Here is a 20,973-nt window from a genome sequence, read left to right on the forward strand (position 1 = left end):
TCTTTTACAGGCCCCTGGACCAAGATGCCAATAGACCAAGATGACTTCTGGTACACCACTCATCGAGAAGTCTTCTAGCAAACTGCATTAAAGAGCACTGTCATCGTTGGTACCAGAGGCGGAGACCTCTCGACCAAAGGACTCCTTGAGGAGCAAGGACTTCTCTAAGAAGCCTTCTTCAACTCCAGTACCATCCTTGAGTCACTGTGTGACCCAGGGAGTCACTCAGTGCCAAGTGGCAGAGGACATGCCATCCTGTAACTTGCATCAGGTCAGACACACTTGTTGCTCCATCATTGCCTTCCCGTCTGCTGCAGAGTCTTTTGGGGTTTTTGGTTGAGAAGGAATGGAGCGGTGGCAGGTCTGCCCCTCCTTATATACCCTTGCACTGGAGCATGAGGTCATAGGTGCAGACATCTGGACCCATGGCTGCTGCTAACTAAAAGTCTCCAAGAACGGACTGTAGCATGCACATCCTAAGGTGGAGCATCGACAGAGACAACACCTCAAAGAACTCCAGTTACTGTACAGATAAGTAACCTTTTCTTCACAGTTGCTACACAGGAATACAAAACCTTGGAAACACACATGTAGTATACAGTACTTTTTGTGACTTGGATACAGTAATAAAAACTTAGTTTTCAGAATTAAGACAGATATGCCAAAGACAATCTTAGAGAGAGAGGGTGGGTGAGGTAATATCTTTTATTGGACCAACTTCTGTTAGTGAGAGAGACAAGTTTTCGAGCCATACAGAGCTCTTCCTCATGTCTCTGTGTGGCTCGAAAACTTGTCTCTCTCACTATCACCAACAGAAGTTGGTCCAATAAATTATCTCACCCACTTTGTCTCTTTCTAATATCCTGGGACTGACACAGGTACAACTATGCTGCAAAGACAATGTAGGTAGTTACTAAATGAAGTTCACTTTCTTGTAATTTTGCTTTTTACTCAGTTGTTTTTCTCTCAATATAGTGTTTTTAGGTCCTTATAGACATTAGGGGATTGTATAAAATGATTTTTGATACAAGGTCTGAAATTAGTGATTTTTATATAGGTTTTGCACTTGATTGGAATGGCACTACAAGAAGAAAAACAACACCTAGAGAATCTCAATGAAGAGAATGTTGTAACATTTACCTTCACTCAGAAGATCTCAAGTATGTCCATTCCTCAAATGTTTAGCAAATTCAAAATCAGGAATGTTAATCTCTAATGTTTTGTATATAAAACTCTTCTGCCCTTCTGAATTGAGATGCATTAAAAGGCCACTTTAAAAGATGCTTTTTTAATTCACTTTAATGCTGTATGTATATAATTCAATGCATAAAACCCCCAGAAGTGTACAATTCTACAAAAATAATCCGTTGTAGAAAATGTGCATGTACATAAGTGTTTAGGTTCTGAAATATCTAATAATAGGGGTAGTGTCTGATAAGCTTAATATTTATCCTCTTGTGTTTTAAATATTTTTCTAATATTACATTTTTCTAAAATGTCCCACTGATAAGCTTTTTTGTTGTTTGTTTTACTACGAATTGACTAAATTAATATTGCAACAATCTTAAATCCTGCTCCTTAACTTAATGACCAAACACTGGGTATTTTGGGCTTATAGCTATATATTTGATATAAGTATCTTGTTATCCCGCCCATGCATCTTCCAGCTAGTTCCTGTGATCTGGTAAAGTCACTAAATTGACAAGATTCTTGCTTTGAAGTGAGCAGAAAGTTTCTCTCTATCATTCCCTTGTGCCAGTTCCAAGGTAGCACAGAGGGCAAGTGGACAATGTGTATGGTCTTGAAAACCCGGTCAAAATTATATCTCTTAATTTATAGGATTTAGAGATGGCTTATGAAGTTATTTTGAAACATAACACGTTTAGTCCAGTATAAACAGGTCAAATACACTAAATATAGCTGTCTATATCTTTGCTCTAGGACCTGGTGAGGCACCCAGTAATTCCCCTAGTATATTAGCTATGCTAGAAACTTTGCAAAATGCACCTCATCTGGAAGTGCACAAGGACATGATCAGATGGATACTGAAGGTAAATCAGAGTTTTATTTCCAGGATTTTTCATGAATGATATAAAATGTTCATAATAGCTAATTAAATTGGGCTGGTTTTAGAAATGCATTATTAGAAAAAGTCACTGTTTCCTTATGCTCTCCTCCACCAGTTTGTTTGTTGCATCCTCTCATCTTACAGCATCCAGCACAGTGGCGTTCTGGTCCATGAGTGGGAACCTTATACACTATCATAATACAAATAATAATTGTATGTTAGTTATTTAAATGCCATAAATTAACTAATTTTTCTTGTTGCAGACTTTTAATGCCATTAAGAAACTAAGAGAGAGCTCTTCTACGAGTCCTGTGCCTGAGACTGAAGGAAATATTATAGAAGAGGTAAAAATAAGCTACAACAGGTTGTTGTTAGTTGTACTAAAACAGATACAGGTCATGAACTGCAGTGGACTACATTTTTAATTAGTGACCTAAAATCAGGCTAGAATCTGCAGATATGTCTTTTAAAAATATAGTTCACATTCTGGCACACAAGCTGTAGTTTAGTCAGCCTAGGTACAGAGACGTTAGTTCAGTCTGTGGGGAGGGGTTCTTACTATATAACTACATCAGTGAGTTTGCATTTTTCCTGCCTGAGGCCTCCCTAGCTGGTAAGCAGGGCCTGGAGACTCTACTCTTTCCATTATTTCTGACTGTTTTGGAGGCTGCTCAGAGACGTTTAAGAGAGAAATATTGTTTCTCCTGTTCTGTAGGTCATTCCATGTGAAAGGGTATTAGATCACCCTACCTATTTAGGTCTAGACTGTGCTCGTTAGGCATGGCTTGGAGTAAAGGGTATTGGGAAGACACAGTACCTTAGGGAAGCACAACTTATATGGAGGGGAAGGCAGTGCCATGGCCCCACCTCCTTCACAGGAGAAGAAATGAAGCAACTTCTGCACTTCTGGGACTCACACATGGTCTGCAATTCTGCTTGTCTCTTACATGAGCCAGACAGATGAGAGGACTGCATAAGAGCCAAACAGAATCATTTTATTTATTTAGAGTGTATAATCTTTTGTGACTTATAAATAACTGAGGAATTTAAAAGTAAATATGTTAAAAATTGGAAATGTAACATTAAGTTCTTGGAGTGCTTGCACATGTTCATTCCAGTGTAGGGGTGTGCGTGCCCCGAGCACAGTTGCTGGCATTTTTTCCCTTAGTGGTATCCATTTGGTTGGTTCTAGTGCTCCCTGGCATCGCGGGCTCATAGCGTTTGTATAAAGTCCCTACCGACTCCGCTCCCCTTCAGTTCCTTCTTACTGCCCATGACGGTTGCTGGAACTTTCATTGCCTAGGCAATACTTCTCTTAGTGGATTTTCTCTCAGTTTTAGTGTACGTAGTTATTGTAGTTTTAGAAGTTAGTGTAGTTTTAGTAAAAAGAAAAGAAGTACTAGTGGCACCTTAGAGACTAACCAGTTTATTTGAGCATAAGCTTTCGTGAGCTACAGCTCCCGACAGCCACGGCACCACAGTGCCCTATAATGATGACTCCGAGTTGCTGACAGCTGGAAGATCTCTTCAGCAACCCTCTTCAGCACTGAGTGGTATGGCACCGCCCTGGTCTCCACAGTGCAGCTCATCGTCATCAGACTTGGAAGTGGGACTGTAGTCCCCCACATTGGTGCAGCCGACCCTGCCGCTCCCCAGGCGTTCTTACCCCACCTCAGCACCGAGTTCTTTGGTACCCCTGGGCACCTGGCTGTCATATCTATGGGGTCTGCCTACCATACAGTGGCCTTTCTGGAACCCTTGGGGGTTTTCCCCGCCTCATGGACTTCTTTGAGAAGCCAGGGCACCACCGGTACTGCTCAGGGATACCCCAGAATCGGACTCTGGTACCGAACACAGCACCAAGCCCCAGGACAAAGCACTGCAGGCTCCTGTGGGTGCTGAGGAACCAACCAAGGTGCCTGGTCCAACATTAGCCCCCTCTTCCTCCTCCCTGGACAAGGCCATGGTGGCACCAGCGACCTCCCCATCTCCAGATAACAATAAGGCTTACCATGATCTGTTGAAACAGGTAACCTCAAACCTAGGGGTGCAAGCGAGGGTGGTCAAGGAGGTGACACATGGCCTCCTGGACATACTTTCGCCAGCGGGCCCCTCTAGAGTGGATCTACTACTGCATGATGCTCTCATGGAACTGCTTAAGGCCCTGTGGCAAACCCCTACCTCCCTCTCAACGGTGGCAAAGCTCACACAGCCCAAAGCAAAGGACCCTAAGAAGTTGGACCTATTTGGGCAGAACGCATACTTGTCAGGGGCCTTCAGCTTTGTATAGCTAACCAGCAAGCCCTGCTGGGGCGCTATGACTTTAATATGTGGGAATCAGTGGCAAAATTTGGGGAGCTATTTCCCCAGGAACCCAGACAGGGGTTTTCCTCCCTAAAATGAGGAAGGCAAGACCATGGCTCGAGCATCTCTGCAGGTTGCCCCGGATGCTGCTGACTCTGTAGCCAGGTCAGTGGCAACTGAGGTTTCAATGAATAGGAGCTCTTGGTTGCAGTTCTGGGGGCTTCCCCAGGAAGTGCAACAGACCATCCCAGATCTCCCATTCGAGGGCTTCTCGCTCTTCTTGGAGAAGACAGACAATAGACTGCACAGCTTTAAGGGTTCCCAGACAACCTTGAAATCCCTGAGACTTTATGTACCTAGCAAGTTCAAGGAAGCAGTATAGGCCTCGGCAGATGAGCCATTACTTCACGCAGACTGCCAGGCAGGATCAACAGAGGAGGAGGAACAGGAGATTTAGGCTCAGACCCCTTCCCCAATCTTCCTCGATAGGCCCTGCGCATTCGTTTCCCAGACAACCTGCATTGTCCAAATGCTTGTTTTGATGAGACACTTGAGGTCAACATCACAATCCAATATGTACTGGATCTAGCTACCCCCAGTTCTCCAACCGCCTTTCCTATTTCCTGGATGCCTGGGCCCATATCACCTCAGACCGCAGGGTTCTCAGCATGATCCAATTCCTTTCTATCCTCCTGCCCTTCCCTCTTCAGGAACCCTTTTCACAAGCTTCTGTTGGAACAAGAAAGCCAATCCCCCCTTCAGGTGGGAGCTGTCAGGAGGTTCCTATTCACTTGAGAGGAAATGGGTTCTATTCCCGCTATTTCCTAATTCTGAAAGCCAAAGGTGGTTTGACCTATTCTAGACTTGTGACATTTCAACCGATATCTCAAGAACCTGAGGTTCTTCATGGTCTCCTTGACTTCCATCATTTCGTCACTGGATCCCAGGGATTAGTATGCTGCCCTCGATCTAAAGGATGCCTACTTCCACATTTCAATTTTTCCTGGTCACAGGCATTTGGTAACGTTTGTAGTGAACTGAAACCACTACCAGTTTGTGGTGCTCCCTTTTAGCCTGTCGACCACCCTGCAGGTTTTCACAAAGTGCATGGTGGTAGTAGCAGCCTTCCTCAGAAAGAAGGGAATCCCCATGTTCCTATACCTTGACAACTGGCTGGTCAAGGGCCAGTCCAGAGCTCAAATGGAGGCCGCCATCTGTCTCATCCAGTTGATCTTCAAAGCATTAGGCCTTCTGTTAAATGTCCAGAAGTCCACCTTGATCCTGGTTTAGAGAATAGAGTTGATTGGAGCAGTACTCGATTCTGTGCAAGCAAGGGCTCTACTTCCGGATGACAGGATCCTCTCAATTATGCCCCTAATAATATCTCTTCAAGGTCATTGGATCACAACAGTGCGAAACTGCCTGAGCATCCTGGGTCACGTGGTGTCATGCATACATATAGTACAACACACTAGACTGACTCAGACATCTACAAGCCTGGCTAACCACAGTCTACTCCCCCTCTTGCCATCACTTGGACTCAGTGCTCACTATTCTGGTACATGTCCTCAACTTGCTAAAATGGTGGCTGGACAGCCAGATTGTATGTGCAGGGGTACCCTTCTCAAATACCCAGTCATCCTTGTCTTTGGTATGCGATGCGTTGGCTCTCTGCCAGGGAGCCCACCTGAGGTCCCTCAGAACCCAAGATCTTTGTACTCAAGAAGAGCTCTCCCTGCACATCAGTGTCAGGGAACTTAGGGCAGTGTGTCTAGCCTGTCAATGTTTCTACCTCACCTGACTGGCAGATCCATTTCAGTCCTCATGGACAATACAATTGTTATGTTCTACATAAACAGGCAGGGCCGGGTGTGTTCTTTCCCCCTGTGCCAGGAAGCAATCCACTTGTGGGAGTTCTATATCAATCACTCCATCAGTCAGAGGCATCTTATGTTCCTGGGACTCAGCAGGTCTTTCTCCTCTCACTGTGAGAGGCCTTTTTGTCCAGACATTGTGAGGGACATCCCCTAATGATGGGGGACACCCCTTATAGATCAGTTTGGCACCTGAACCAACAGGAAATGCCACCAGTTTTCCCTGTGAGGTCACAGCCCAGGGTTTCTTGCAGATGCATTCCGGTTACCGTGTACAAGGCACCTGTGCTATATATTTCCTTCTGTCCCACTGATTCACAAGGTTTTGATGAAGATCAAGTGGGACTGAGCATGGGTCATCCTCCTAGCCCCAGCAATATTGGTTCTCCATCCTTCTAGCCATGAAAATGGATATACCACTGCAGCTTCTGCTGAACCCAAACTTGATATCCTGGGGTCATAGCTGGCTGTAGCATTTGAACCTCGCATCCTTTCATCTAATGGCTTGGGAGGTCCATGGCTGAATCCAGAGGAGCTAGTTTGCTCAGAGCAAGTCCATGAGGTCCTCATGGGCAGTAGAAAAACATTCACTAGAGCCACATACCTGGCAAAATGGAAGTGATCCTCCATCTGGTGTTCTTGACATCAAGTCCTGTCCTTGCAGTCATCCCTCCAACTTACTCTAGATTACCTGCTTCTATTCGGACAACAAAGTCTAGCCATTTCATCAGTCAAGGGCCATTTAGCGGCTAGCTTGGCCTTCCATCCCAAGATTGACAACTGCTCTGTCTTTTCATGGTCATCTGGTTTCTCAAAGGCCTGGAGAGAGTATACCTACAGGTTAGGGATCCCACCCCCATGTGGGACCTAAACTTTGTCCTGTCAAAGCTCACAGGACCCCTGTTTGAATCCTCTGGCAACATGCTCGCTGTTACAGCTCTCCTGGAAAGTAGGCTTCCTGGTGGCCATCACTTTGGCCAGGCGGGTTTCGGAGATCCAAGCCTTCACCGCAGAGCCCCCATATACTGTCTTTTTCAAGGACAAAGTTCAGTTGAGACCACACCTGAGATTCCTTCTGAAAGAGGTCTCGCAATTCCATTGCAATCAAGCAGTTTTTCTGTCAGTGTTCTGCCGTAAGCCACATGCAAATAGAGAAGAATAATGCCTCTGCTGGTTGGACATTCGGTGTGCCCTGTCTGTTCTACATACAAAGAACCAAACCATTCCACAGATCCACTCAGTTCATTATAATAGCAGAAAGAATGAAAGGTCTCCCCATTTCTGTACAGAGAATCTCATCATGGATTACTTTGTGTCTCGGAGCATGTTACGAGCTCGCAGATATTCTGCCCCCGGCTAATCTACAGTGCGTTCTACAAGGTCCCAAGCCTACTCCGCTGCTTTTTTGGCACACGTTCCAATTCAGGACATCTGCAGGGTGGCAACTTGGTTGTCAGTTTACACGTTCATGACTCCATACGCCATTACAGAACAGGTCAGAGAGCATGCCAGCTTCAACTGGGGTGTGTTCCAGTCAGCCTGTCCTTAATCTCCAAACCCACCTCCAGTGCAACTGCTTGTGAGTCACCTACATTGGAATGGACATGTGCAAACACTTGAAAAAGAAAAAATGGTTACTAGCCTTTCTGTAATGGTGGTTCTTTGACACATGTTGCACATGTCCATTCCAAAATCTACCCTCCATCCCCTCTCTGAGGCAGTTGGCAAGTAGAAACTGAAGGGGAGTGGAGTTGGCAGGGTCCTTTATACTGACGCTATGAGCACGCTACTCCAGGGGGAACTAGAGCTGATCCAACTAAGGGGAAAAAATCCAGCAACTCTGCTGGGGACATGCACACACCTCCATTGAAATGGACATGTACAACACATCTCAAAGAACAACAGTTACAGAAATGTTAGTAACCGTTTTTGGTCCATTGTAATATATGTTTTAAAAATTATTAACTGAACAATAAAATTGCAGGGTTCGCGAGATAAAGACAAAGCTGAGAGGAAGCGAAAAGCTGAGATTGCCAGGCTGCGCAGAGAGAAGATCATGGCTCAGATGTCTGAGATGCAGCGGCACTTCATTGATGAGAACAAAGAACTCTTTCAGCAGACTTTAGACGAACTAGCTACTTCAACCTCCAGAGTACTCGATAATAGGTGAAGGGAAAACATTTTAAGTAAAACTTCGAGAGAGTTGATAAATCTCTTTTGTTACTTTCAAATCAAATATCCTCTGGTCTTTCTATTTGAACTCAAAAGCTAAATTTTCCTTTTCTCAGCTGACAACTGTCCAGCTCTTTCAGACCATTTGTTGCTTTTTCAGACCACTTTTTCCCTGCACACTGCTAAGATTATAGCTGAATTTGCACTAAATATCCATGACTGACTGATTGAGAAAATTAAACAGACAAAAAAAACCTTCCTGACTTATAAAATCTTGGTTAGGAAGTGTGGCCAGCATGATTAATTGTTAATTATACTAGGGAAAGTTGGTTTGGACGTAGGGAAGTGGGAGTAACTTGTATCTGTTTGTGGGGAAAAATTATTTGTAACCAGCTGAAGATCTAAATTAAGGTGTATTTTGTGGGGGATTGGCAGATGGAAACCATGTGGTATTTGGTCTGTGAAGCAGTTGGGGACAGCTGGGAAAAGTACAAGCTTGGCCTATATTATATATTTCTGTTTTATCTGCTCTGAATCAAGATTTATAAAACTCTATGGTAGTACTTATGAAATCCTGAAAGTAGTATTCCAAACCTAACAATAGACCATTAACATTAAAAAACCTACATTAAAAGAGAGTTAAAATGCCATCTTAAACTAACAAAACCAATCTGTTAAGAAGTTGTTGGGTAAAAACCAAAGCCTCCAGTATTTGAGTTTGGATGCTATCTTTAATGATAATCCCTATCTACTAGGTATAATTGGATATTAAATTATTGTCCCCCTACTTGTAAACTTTAAAAAACACACCAAACTAAAGACTAAGATTTGCATTAACATCTCTAGCTTTTACTTTCAAGCTTAATGGTAATGATTTAACTGCAATTTTAATCTGGAAACAGTTAAAATATGATTTCAAGAAAACAAAGAATATTTTCATGTCAACATCTGGAGGACATAAGGTCTCTCTGTAATGTCCCCAAAAACCACTGTACAACTATACATGTGCATGGATGTATATACAGTAACTCCTCACTTAACGTCCTAGTTATGTTCTTGAAAAATGCAACTTTAAGCGAAATGATGTTAAGTGAATCCAATTTCCCCATAAGAACTAACCCCCCCCCCATTTATATTATGTTGCAGGGAAATTTTTTCACCGGACAAGATATTATATACATATACAGTATAAGTTTTAAATAATTTTAAACAAACAAATTAATAGAGTACTCACCAATGATGATTGCGAAGCTTGGTTGAGGCAGGGACGTAGCGGGGTTGGGGCACCGGGGCTTGCCCTGTTCCACCTGCCAACTCCAGCCGGGGAGCAGGCAAGCCCCCGTGCCTAGACCCTGCTACCAGGCTGGAGCACCGGGCTCGGGGGAGCCAAACAACGTTATAAGGGAACGCTGAAGAACTTCAAAGGAGTATCTTCTCTAATAGGTCAGCAACCTAATAACAAAACAACGTTAACCGGAACAACGTTAAGTGAGGAGTTAATATATGACAAATGTTTGCTTATTTACAAAATGAAAATTAATGAACATAAAACTACACCAATAAACTAATAAAAACTTAAAGCATGATCTAATTTAAATAATTGTCAAATAGTGTACTCACTGGTATAATTTGATTCCAGTCCTACAGTTTCAGATACAAAGCTTACAGCTTTGGGACCAAAGCAAACTAGAGTGACTGAACGGAGACAGGTTGTTACCTGTATATTGTGTCAAGAAGAACAGGAGGTTAAAGTGGACAGCAGGGCTATGGTCTTGGCAGCATTTGTTCAGAGATCTACTGTATTGTCTAAAAACCGGAACAAAGTTATTCAGGATCCTGGTAAGTTGTGTTCATATTTTGACTATAACGTTCGGAAAGAATCATCTGTATCTGCCCTGATTCTTATTCTGAAGTAGAGGTGTTCCACTGTGCCCCTTTTTATTAGTTATATATTTGTGAGCAAGTTCAGACATTGTAGTCAGTGGCAAAACGCTCGCTGACTTTGTTAGGGACGTGCCTCATAAGTAGTAGCTAGGAAACACAGGCAATATAATATCTAAAACGCTTCCTCTAGTCAGTTATAAATTCAGTTATTGAAAACTGAGGTGTGTTAGGTGAAGGTACTGTATATTTTCGTGGGTAGAGTAACGGGAATGAGAGAGGGTCAATATGGATGTATTGGAGCTGATATACCAGTCATTATTAAAAGGCTTGTGCATGTGAAGCCATTAAATGTTTTCCAGTTACTTGAGTTTAACGCCAAGCCATTCCTCAGTGGCTTTCAGATGTTAGTCCCACGTTTTTCTTTATTCCATCCCAGTTATTGGTTTCAGAGTAACAGCCGTGTTAGTCTGTATTCGCAAAAAGAAAAGGAGTACTTGTGGCACCTTAGAGACTAACCAATTTATTTGAGCATAAGCTTTCGTGAGCTACAGCTCACTTCATCGGATGCATAAAGTGGAAAGTACAGTGAGGAGATTTTATATATACACACAGACCATGAAAAAATATACATTGTAAGGAGAGTGATGACTTAAGATGAGCTATTACCAGCAGGAGAATGGGGTGAGAGAAAACCTTTTGAAGTGATAATCAAGGTGGGCCATTTTCAGCACATTTCCAGGAGTTAACAAGAACATCTGAGGAATAGTGGGAGGTGGGGAAGGAATAAACAAGGGGAAAATAGTTTCACTTAGTATAATGACTCAACCACTCCCAGTCTCTATTCAAGCCTAAGTCAATTGTATCCAATTTGCAAATTAATTCCAATTCAGCAGTCGTTGGAGTCTGTTTTCGAAGTTTTTTTGTTGAAGGATAGTCACTTTGAGGTCAGAAATCGTGTGACCAGAGAGATTGAAGTGTTCTCCAACTGGTTTATGAATGTTATAATTCTTGACATCTGATTTGTGTCCATTTATTCTTTTACGTAGAGACTGTCCAGTTTGCCCAATGTACATGGCAGAGGGACATTGCTGGCACATGATGGCATATATCACATTGGTGGATGTGCAGGTGAACGAGCCTCTGATAGTGTGGCTGATGTGATTAGGCCCTATGATGGTGTCCCCTGAATAGATATGTGGGCACAGTTGGCAACGGGCTTTGTTGCAAGGATAGGTTCCTGGATTAGTGGTTCTGTTGTGTGGTGTGTGGTTGCTGGTGAGTATTTGCTTCAGGTTGGGGGGCTGTCTGTAGGCAAGGACTGGCCTGTCTTCCAAGATTTGTGAGAGTGATGGGTTGTCCTTCAGGATAGGTTGTAGATCCTTGATAATACGTTGGAGAGGTTTTAGTTGGGGGCTGAAGGTGACGGCTAGTGGTGTTCTGATATTTTCTTTGTTGGGCCTGTCCTGTAGTAGGTGACTTCTGGGTACTCTTCTGGCTCTGTCAATCTGTTTCTACAGGACAGGCCCAACAAAGAAAATAACAGAACGCCACTAGCCGTCACCTTCAGCCCCCAACTAAAACCTCTCCAACGCATTATCAAGGATCTACAACCTATTCTCACTGTACTTTCCACTTTATGCATCCGATGAAGTGAGCTGTAGCTCACGAAAGCTTATGCTCAAATAAATCGGTTAGTCTCTAAGGTGCCACAAGTACTCCTTTTCTTTTTGCCAATTATTGGTGTAACTGGAAGCCTGATAGTGCGAGATCTAGCAAAAATACCCCACATTCTGGTAGGCAGAATAAATAAATGAATGAAATAAAATATGCTATAATAAATTAAGAGGCAGTGCTGATATCTAGCTACAGTGGCAAATGGAGCTGCCTGCCCCAGTGATTCAAATAGACCTTTCACTATGCATGAGGAGGCTTGTTAGGAGCAGAATTACCAGCTCAGCTTCACAGTTGCCTCAGCCAGTGAAACTCCTATAGTTTTCTGCTTGAGGATGTCTGCAGTGCAGGTGGGAGCGAGTTGCACAGCCTGCCTATACAGACTCATTAGCAGGGTCCAGGCTAGCATGCTAAAAGTATAAATGTGAACATTCCTGCTCTGGCTTTCAAACTCACTCTATCCTCTAGGCTTGAGAGCTTGAGCTAGAATGTCCCACGTTGATATTTTTAGTGTGCTAATGCTAGCTCCCACCTGCAGCATAGGCATACCATCAGAGTCTCCCAATTCTCCCCCATTTATGCCCTCCTCAGAAATCACTCTGGGCCATAACCTCTCACTACACTGAGGATATGTTTTTAGTACATATATCAGTTGTTCTATACCTGGATTTATGTTAAACATTTGGCAGCAGTCAGTTCATTTAATGTGCATAGGTGACACATGCCTTAATAATCTGTATAAAATATTTCTCAGTACAGGGTTTTTTTTTCTTGTTAGATTCTTTTTGGTAGAGAAACTCAAAAAACACTTTGGTTTCAAGACTTTTCTGGAACAGCTAATTTTTGGTTGGTTGGGATTGCCTCATCCTAAATATTCTCTGTTTATATTACGTGTATGTAAATACACAGAACACTTTTCTGTACTATACCTCTCTATTCCACTTACAGAAGATGAATAATGTTCTGTAGGCCTGATTCTCTTCCCCCCCCCCCCCCGCCCCCCCCCCCCGGGGTCCTGAGCACCCAAAATTCCAGTTAAACTGAATGGGTGCTGCTGGTGTTCAGTGCCTCTGAAATTCAGGGCCTGTTTGATGATTTCATCTTTAATAACTAATTATTATGTATTTATAACTGAGCCTTTAAACTGTGTTTCAAATGACCTAGCTAAAAAGTATATTTGTAGGGATTGGTAGTATGCTTTAAATTGACTTTCTCAAAGGACTAATAAAAAGGTGATTTTTTTTAATAACATTTAATAAAGCATGTAAATGACAAATGTAAATATTTTAATGTCAGAAATAAATATCTGTTTGTTATAAAAAGATTTAAATGCAAAATTGTTTGTTTTTACACAGAAAAATATGACCCATTATTCATGCATCCAGAGCTGTCATGTGGAACACACACGGGTAGCTGTGGACATATTATGCACGCTCACTGTTGGCAAAGGTAATTGCCATGTTTAGAGTTAATAGAAGTGAACTTTATTTTAAACTAGACATAAATGATCCAATCCTTCTCCCACTAATACCAGTTGGAGTCTTAACATTTACTTCAGTGGAAGGATTAGATGTCAAATACATAATTTAAAATAAAGGCTGTTATAGACCAGTAAAGATATCTAAGATACAAAAGAGAGAACCCATTATAGCTAAATTGCAAACAAGATTTATTAGAAATGATAGTTTAGCATCTGTCATCTTGATGATTTTGTCATATAGAGGAGGAATTTATGTGCATGTTGTTAGTACTAAAAAAAATTAGTGTACAACTTAACAGTTTTAAATTTGAGTGGATAAAAGTTTAAATAATGTCTGTAGAAGCCAGAAGGGCTTACCTTCATATGTAAATAGTACTTGTATAATGCTAGGATATTCCCATAATATTAAATATGCATCCTGAAATGATCAATTCTTTACAGCCATTGCTAAATTTTAATGTTTAAAAAAGTTTGAATTCTTGCTTAATCTGGAGTTAAGCAAATAATTGGCAGAGATTAATTTATTTGTGCAATATAGCCTTTTCTTCTGCTTGTAGGATGTCAGTATTTCCTTGAATTTGTTCTTTAATTTGCTAGATTGCTATTTTAGCTGATACGTCTTAATGCAAGTATTCAGTAGTTGAGCTTCATTAATTTGTTGATTAGTCACAAGTCTTTCAGGCATTGCTTCTGCTTCCTGATTAGAACATAGTTTATGATCAGGAAAAGAGCTTGTAGAATAGTGGAAGTTGGCAGTATGTAAGGGCTTGTCTACACTTGGAAATTTAGTAAAAGAGCTATTCTGGAATATTTATTTCACTATAAGCTCCCATGTGGACACACTCTCTTATTTTGGAATAAGTTCCCGTTTCTCATTTAGCTTAATCTACTTCCCAAGTGGCTTAACATCAATATTTGTTTCTTCTGCTCTGAGCAAGCAGACTCCCACCCTGCACTCAGGATTGAGTTCTATGTTTGGAATTTTGATTCTTTGGTTCTGGAGCACTTATTACTGCGTAAAACTTTGTCTTGGTACTTTGGTTTCCCTGGCAATGGCCAACAAAACTGGGAACAGAGAACAAATTTTCATAAGAGGCACTATTCATTGCTAAAATTTATTTATTTTTTTCTGAATAAACCTGAAGCCTAGGATTCTCCCCAAACCCTTCTTCTTACAGTCTATTTCAAACTTACTAAAAAAAAAAAAAAAATCTAGAAAATCCTGATCTTTAAACCTGAAAAGAATCTTATTTTATGTGATTTGAGGTCCGTTGCACTAATTTTTTTGTTGAAAAAATTAGCTAGAGCTAGCAATTCATAATATTTGATCAACAAGAATGTAATTTTCATATCCAATATTTGTATTTTAGATAATGTTCTTACATGAGCATGAAAAAAATGTCAGTACATATTGATTCATACATTAAAATACTATTTTACTGACAAACATTAAATTAATATATTGTTTTCTAAAGGTATTTTGATGCTGTTCAAGCAAAGGAGCAACGAAGACAACAGAGATTACGTGTGCATACAAGTTATGATGTAGAAAATGGTGAATTCCTTTGCCCTCTTTGTGAATGTTTAAGCAACACTGTTATTCCTCTGCTTCCTCCACCAAGAGGTTTACTTAACAGGTCAGTTTGCTTTTATAAGTATCCTTGTTAACTATGGAAAAAGCCCCCTCTTAAATCTGTGTAATCTAAAGAATCAGGGCACAATTCTGCACATGCCTGTTACCAGAGCTACACATAAGATGAGATGGTAAATGTTTGCAGAGTTGGGAGGTGCATGTGTACTTATAACAAATTTTAAAATGCTTTGCTGTCAGTGAAACTGGAATGTGAATTAAACAGTCAATGGACTACAGAATTGCCAACTCGCATTGGTATAGAGAGTCTTGTGATATTTTTTTAAAAAGCTGCTCATCTCAGGGACAGCAGATTTTGTCGTGTGAAAATCCTGAGCTTTTCAAAATTTGCACCATTTCCCATTATTTTAATAATCTGAAACTAGAACGAGGTTGCCCTCAGTCAAGATAGCTGCCTCTTGTGCCTCTTGGTTTGGAAATTACAAGAGTATAGAGGGATGGGGAAATGAGAATAACTGTGAGGACAGAGAAATGTGTGGTGGGCAGAGAGGAAGATTGGTAGGAATCACGAATATAGAGTGGCAGGAAGGGTGACTGATTGGAGTCAGCAGGAGAGGAAAGGGCTGGAAGGAAATTGAAGGACTGTAAAGGGAGAATGGGAAAGGAAGGAAAAATCAGAGAGGAAGGTGAGTGTTGGGGGAAAGGTGGGTGTAGAAAGGAAAGAATAGCTGCTTCTGCACACCAGGGAGTGGAGTTTTCCCTCCAACTACCAGGGAAGGAGATCTCTCATTACTGTGTGTGTGTATTTTTGTGTATGTGCAAGGTTGAATTTTCCACTTAATATGATCTCACATGCACTAAGGATTTTCCTCAGTCAGAAAGCAGACCTCCAAAACAACTTGAATTTATTCTTGTTAAATCATATGTACCAATTCCATTATTTTGGTCGGTAGGGCATCGTGGCTTCTTGCTTTAATTATTTTGGTAAGAACTTCAAATACCTTTGGACATAGGTGCCCTGTACATAAATTTATTACAAGTTTTAAACATTAAATATTTGTAAACCATGTGGCAGGGCTCACTTGCTCCTGCCTCTGCTCAAGTCCATGAACAGCTCAGAGACCTTTTTGCTGATAAAACACCCGGTGCAGTTTATTACAATATTAGGTTCCACCATCCTTATACAATATATAGCCTTACCCCTATAGTCATAGGGAGCCCTCTTCTCCTTAGGCAAGCAAAGGAGAGTGATCCTCCACTTGCTTCTCCACTTCCATCTTGTGCCTCTTGTATCATCTGTGTAATGGCTTAATTAGCCTCTTAGTTCTCCTCAACCCATCAGTTAGGCACAGCTCTTCTTAATAAGATCTGTTCTAAAGTAATTAATTAGAGTTGCAGTGACCAGAGTGCTGGCTCAGCTGTTGGTGCCCAGCACCCTGTCACAAACCTACAATTCTTAAGGTCTTTGTAGATAGTACAGAAACTTTGTGGTCTGCTAAGTTGTTATAAGTTACTAATAATAGTAACTGATGGCATCAATGTGCCTCTGTATGATAAAACTAAATCTTGCATTAGTGCTGTGGAAGAACATAAGAATGGCCATACTGGGTCAGACCAAAGGTCCATCCAGCCCAGGATCCTGTCTACCGACCATGGCCAATGTCAGGTACCCCAGAGGGAGTGAACCTAACAGGTAATGATCAAGTAATCTCTGCCATCTATCTCCACCCTCTGACAAACAAAAGCTAGGGACACCGTTCCTTACCCATCCTGGCTAATAGCCATTAATGGACTTAACCTCCATGAATTTATTCTGTTCTCTCTTAAACCCTGTTATAGTCCTAGCCTTCACAACCTCCCCAGGTAAGGCATTCCACAGGTTGACTGTGTGCTGAGTGAAGAAGAACTTCCTTTTATTTGTTTTAAACTTGCTACCTATTAATTTCATTTGGTGGCCCCTAGTTCTTATATTATGGGAACAAGTAAATAACTTTTCCTTATTCACTTTCTCCACACCACTCATGATTTTATATACCTCTATTATATCCCCCCTTAGTCTCCTCTTTTCCAAGCTGAAAAGTCCTGACCTCTTTAATCTCTCCTCATCTGGGACCCGTTTCAAACCCCTAATCATTTTAGTTGCCAGTATATCTTTTTAGAGATGAGGGGACCACATCTGTACGCAGTATTCAAGATATGGGCATACCATGGATTTATATAAGGGCAATAAGATATTCTCCATCTTATTCTCTATCCCTTTTTTAATGATTCCTAACATCCCGTTTGCTTTTTTGACTGCCATTGCACATTGCATTGACATCTTCAGAGAACTATCCACGATGACTCCAAGATCTTTCTCCTGATTAGTTGCAGCTAAATTAACCCCTATCATATTGTATGTATAGTTGGGGTTATTTTTTCCAATGTGCATTACTTTACGTTTATCCACATTAAATTTCATTTGCCATTTTGTTGCCCAGTCACTTATTTTTGTGAGATCTTTTTGAAGTTCTTCACAGTCTGCTTTGGTCTTAACTATTTTGACCAGATCTTAACTATCAGTGGAACACTTGAATACAGTCTTCTTCAGTATGTCTGTTTCTGTTATAGTGTACTGTCTCCACATAACAATGAATTGTCGAGTTTCTCCAGGTCGAATATTGTCAAAGCAGATAAAACTAAAAAGGTTAAGGGTGACTTTTTTTTGTAGATTACAGTACTGCTTATCTGTTAGCCTTTGTAACAGTTTTGTGACCATGGGAAAAAAAATATTTACATACAGTCACTTTTATTCAAAGACATTTCATAAAGCAAGTTCTCTTTGCGAAATCCATAAATATTTTATTGTTTTGGTCATTATCTATTGAAAATTTCTATTGCCTACATAGATGCACATATAAGTTCAAAACTCTCTTCAGTAACACAAGTTCTGGAATATAATAAACATTTTTTAATGGTATCCTGATAAATTTTAGATTGGGTTTATAGGAAAAATATCTAATGTAAAAGATCTGTGTAGCACAGTGGCACATGGCAGAACCTGTAGTTGAGTAAACATCAATCATTATGAGATTAATAGGTCAGAGCTGCATTAAAGAGATTTGCTCTGCCAGAGTAGAATCCACCACACGCAAACTGTCATGTGGATTAGTTGTCATCCGTCCCCCTCCTTGAATGCTGTCTTATTTCTCATGGCAAGTACGTTTTACAGGGGCAGTGACAAAACTATCTCCACACAACTTGAAACAGAGACTTTTATGGTTAAGTATTTACTAATTGTAACATGGATCAAAAGTCATATTTGCAACCCAAAAAAATTACCAATAATTCAAACATGAAATTTGATTCTGTTGAAACTAAAATCTTTATAGAGACCTTAAGGCCTCAGGATTTGTGAATTTCTGTTATCCCTGTTGATGATGATATACAGATAGTACTTTGAATAAAGTGTTTGATATAGCTATCACAGTGAGTTGGTCTTCTGAATGAGGGGGTAGGAGATTTTAGCAAATGTGTAAGATGCACCACTGTAGAATATAGGAAAAGTAAGAGTAGTACTTTACATGGTAAATCCGAGTAATCTATAAAATATGCACACGTACCAGATATTCTATGGCACAGTGGAGCAGGACTGTGTTTCAGTTTAAAAAAAAAAGAGTCATGATGGCATATGGTGATGGTTTATTGCATTTTGAAGCATAATTATGGTTTACCCCCCTCTTCTCCCATAATCTTAATATCTGATTTTTTTCTCAAACTTTGTGCTCAACCTTACATAGGAGAAATTGTGCAAATTGTTTTTTTCAGAAAGAGAACATAATATATATTCTGAAATAGTTTAATTTTTAAAGAATGTATGTCTTCTGTCTTTTGACAGCTTGGATTTTTCAGACCAACCAAATCTAGCTCAATGGATGAGAACAATATCCCAGCAAATCAAAGCATTATATATACTTCGCGATGAAGAAACTGCTCGTAAGTCTGAAGATCTAATATTATATATCCTGAAGTATGGAAATGTTGTTGTCACTGAAAAGAGACTCGGCAAATTGTCACTTAGACGTGGAGGTTTTACCTTCTGGTATTTTATTTAAATCCAGATCAGGTTGATAGTCTCTCTGAAAGTTCTCATTGGATAACTGCTCCTATGTGAAATGACTTTGTTGGTCTCCAGTTAGTTCTTAATGTACCAGTTCCATATGTCACAACTGATCTAGCTGGCAACCATGTTTGCAGTCTCAGTACTGAAGCCAAGAATTGCATGGCAATGAGGGTTGAATTAACACTTTCCATACAGCTGGTCCTTCTGTAGTGCAGCTGAGATGATGCTGGCAAAAAAATGTGGTGAAGTTACATCGCCACTGCCCATGTTATAATTATTCTGAGGAATTCAGAACTTTAGTTTCTAATGTTGTCAGTCTGCAACTTTCATGAGCAGTAAAATTCACATATAGATAAAATAATATAATTACAGAGTTTATTGGACTTTTTTTATACAGATAATTCTTGTGGTAACTCAGAAAAAATGGATGAGCTACAACTACCTAAAGGATTTAGGCCAGACTTCCAACCAAAGTATGTATTTCATCTTTAAAAATTATTCATACCTTTATGTTATAGCAGGGATATAGGCAGAGGTGAAAGTAAGCCGGTACGCCCCGGTACGGCGTACTGGCAAGAGTCGGTGCACCGTACTGGGGCAGCCCAGCTTCCCCAGGGGGCAATTTAAAGGGCCTGGGGCTCCCAGCAGTGGCTGGAGCCCCAGGCCCTTTAAATTGCCTCCAGAGCCCTGCTGCTGGAGCCCTGGGGTAGCGGCTGCAGGGCACCAGCGGCTATTTAAAGGGCCCGGGGCTCCCCTGCTTCTACCGCCCCAGCCCTTTAAATAGCCACCAGAGCCCTGCCGCTGCTACTCCAGGGCTCCGGGGGCCATTTAAAGGGCCGGGGCAGTAGAAGAGGGGAGCCCTGGGCCCTTTAAATAGCCCCCGGAACTCTGGGCTGCTGCTGCTACTCTGGGGGAGGGGCGTGCACTTACATTTCAGGGTGGGCTGGGGCTGGCTCTGACCCCCTCAACCCCTCCCCTTCCGCCCTAGACCCAGCCCCTTCCGGGGGCCAGAGCAGGCCCCAGCGTACCAGTATGTCACCCCTGGATATAGGTCTAAAACTGGGGTATATTTGTGTGCTATAGTGCTTCAGTTGAACAAGCTAAAGAACTCTGAATCACACTTCCATTAGAGTGGCTGAGCTTATGTTGAGAATTTGGCCATTGTACACCGCTACTTTTGCACTACAGTCAATCCTCGATTTACATGGTGGTTATGTTACCTAAAAAAACACTGTGCAAATAAAATCGCATTAAAAAAATACCGAGGGTCTATGGGACATAAGGGTTTTGGTTCCAGGCTCGCAAGATGACCTCCCTAATTTATACACTACAGTACTACAGGTTTTATTAAAAATTTTTAATGAAATTTAAACTTATTACAGTACAGATACTAACCTTTACTGATGTGGAAGATGAACTTGATACAGTATCAGCATCATGTTGCTGAAGTCAGAAGTCTGAGTGTTTTGTTTATCTGGGGTGTCTGGGGCAGCTGGGGGTGTGGAGCAGTGGAATGGGCCTTGACTTTGAGTGGGTGGGCAATGACGAGGGCGGTGGAGGGGAGGCAGGAGGGATGGGGCAGGAAGGGTGGGGCTGCCTCCACTCACCTCTTCCAGCTGGACTTGTGGTGGTCCATAGACATTCTGGCAAGGGGCCCCCCAGGCACGCACCTGGGATAGGGGGTTGGGGTGCGGCGGCTTGCACTGCTACGCCTACCCGCCTGGTGCTCCTGCCAGAGCATGGGGTCAGGGGCTTGTCCCGCTCCGGCCGCCCTGCGCTTCTGCTGGAGAACAGGATCAGGGACTTGCCCCCTCCACCTGCCTGTCG

The 20,973-nt window shown here is 41.7% G+C and overlaps 1 protein-coding gene across 15 annotated transcripts in view; it reads left to right on the forward strand.

Annotated features, from left to right (window-relative positions):
• The window catches only part of UBR2 (ubiquitin protein ligase E3 component n-recognin 2), a 124,688-nt gene that overhangs the window by 64,678 nt on the left and 39,037 nt on the right, over positions 1–20,973 (forward strand). For 13 of the 15 annotated variants that reach the window (XR_006289863.1, XR_006289862.1, XR_005224883.2 and 10 more), the window contains 9 exons: positions 1,058–1,160; positions 1,942–2,051; positions 2,332–2,412; positions 8,231–8,412; positions 10,058–10,257; positions 13,329–13,422; positions 14,929–15,090; positions 18,922–19,019; positions 19,544–19,619. Coding sequence is in view for 6 of the 15 variants with exons in the window: in XM_027820496.3 (XP_027676297.1) it covers positions 1,058–1,160; positions 1,942–2,051; positions 2,332–2,412; positions 8,231–8,412; positions 10,058–10,257; positions 13,329–13,422; positions 14,929–15,090; positions 18,922–19,019; positions 19,544–19,619 (1,106 nt within the window). In the remaining 9 variants the exon portion in view is untranslated. The other 2 variants (XM_037895799.2, XM_037895800.2) reach the window with 2 other exon arrangements.

The sequence above is a fragment of the Chelonia mydas genome, chromosome 3 (genome assembly GCF_015237465.2).
Source record: "Chelonia mydas isolate rCheMyd1 chromosome 3, rCheMyd1.pri.v2, whole genome shotgun sequence".
Lineage (NCBI taxonomy): Eukaryota > Metazoa > Chordata > Testudines > Cheloniidae > Chelonia > Chelonia mydas.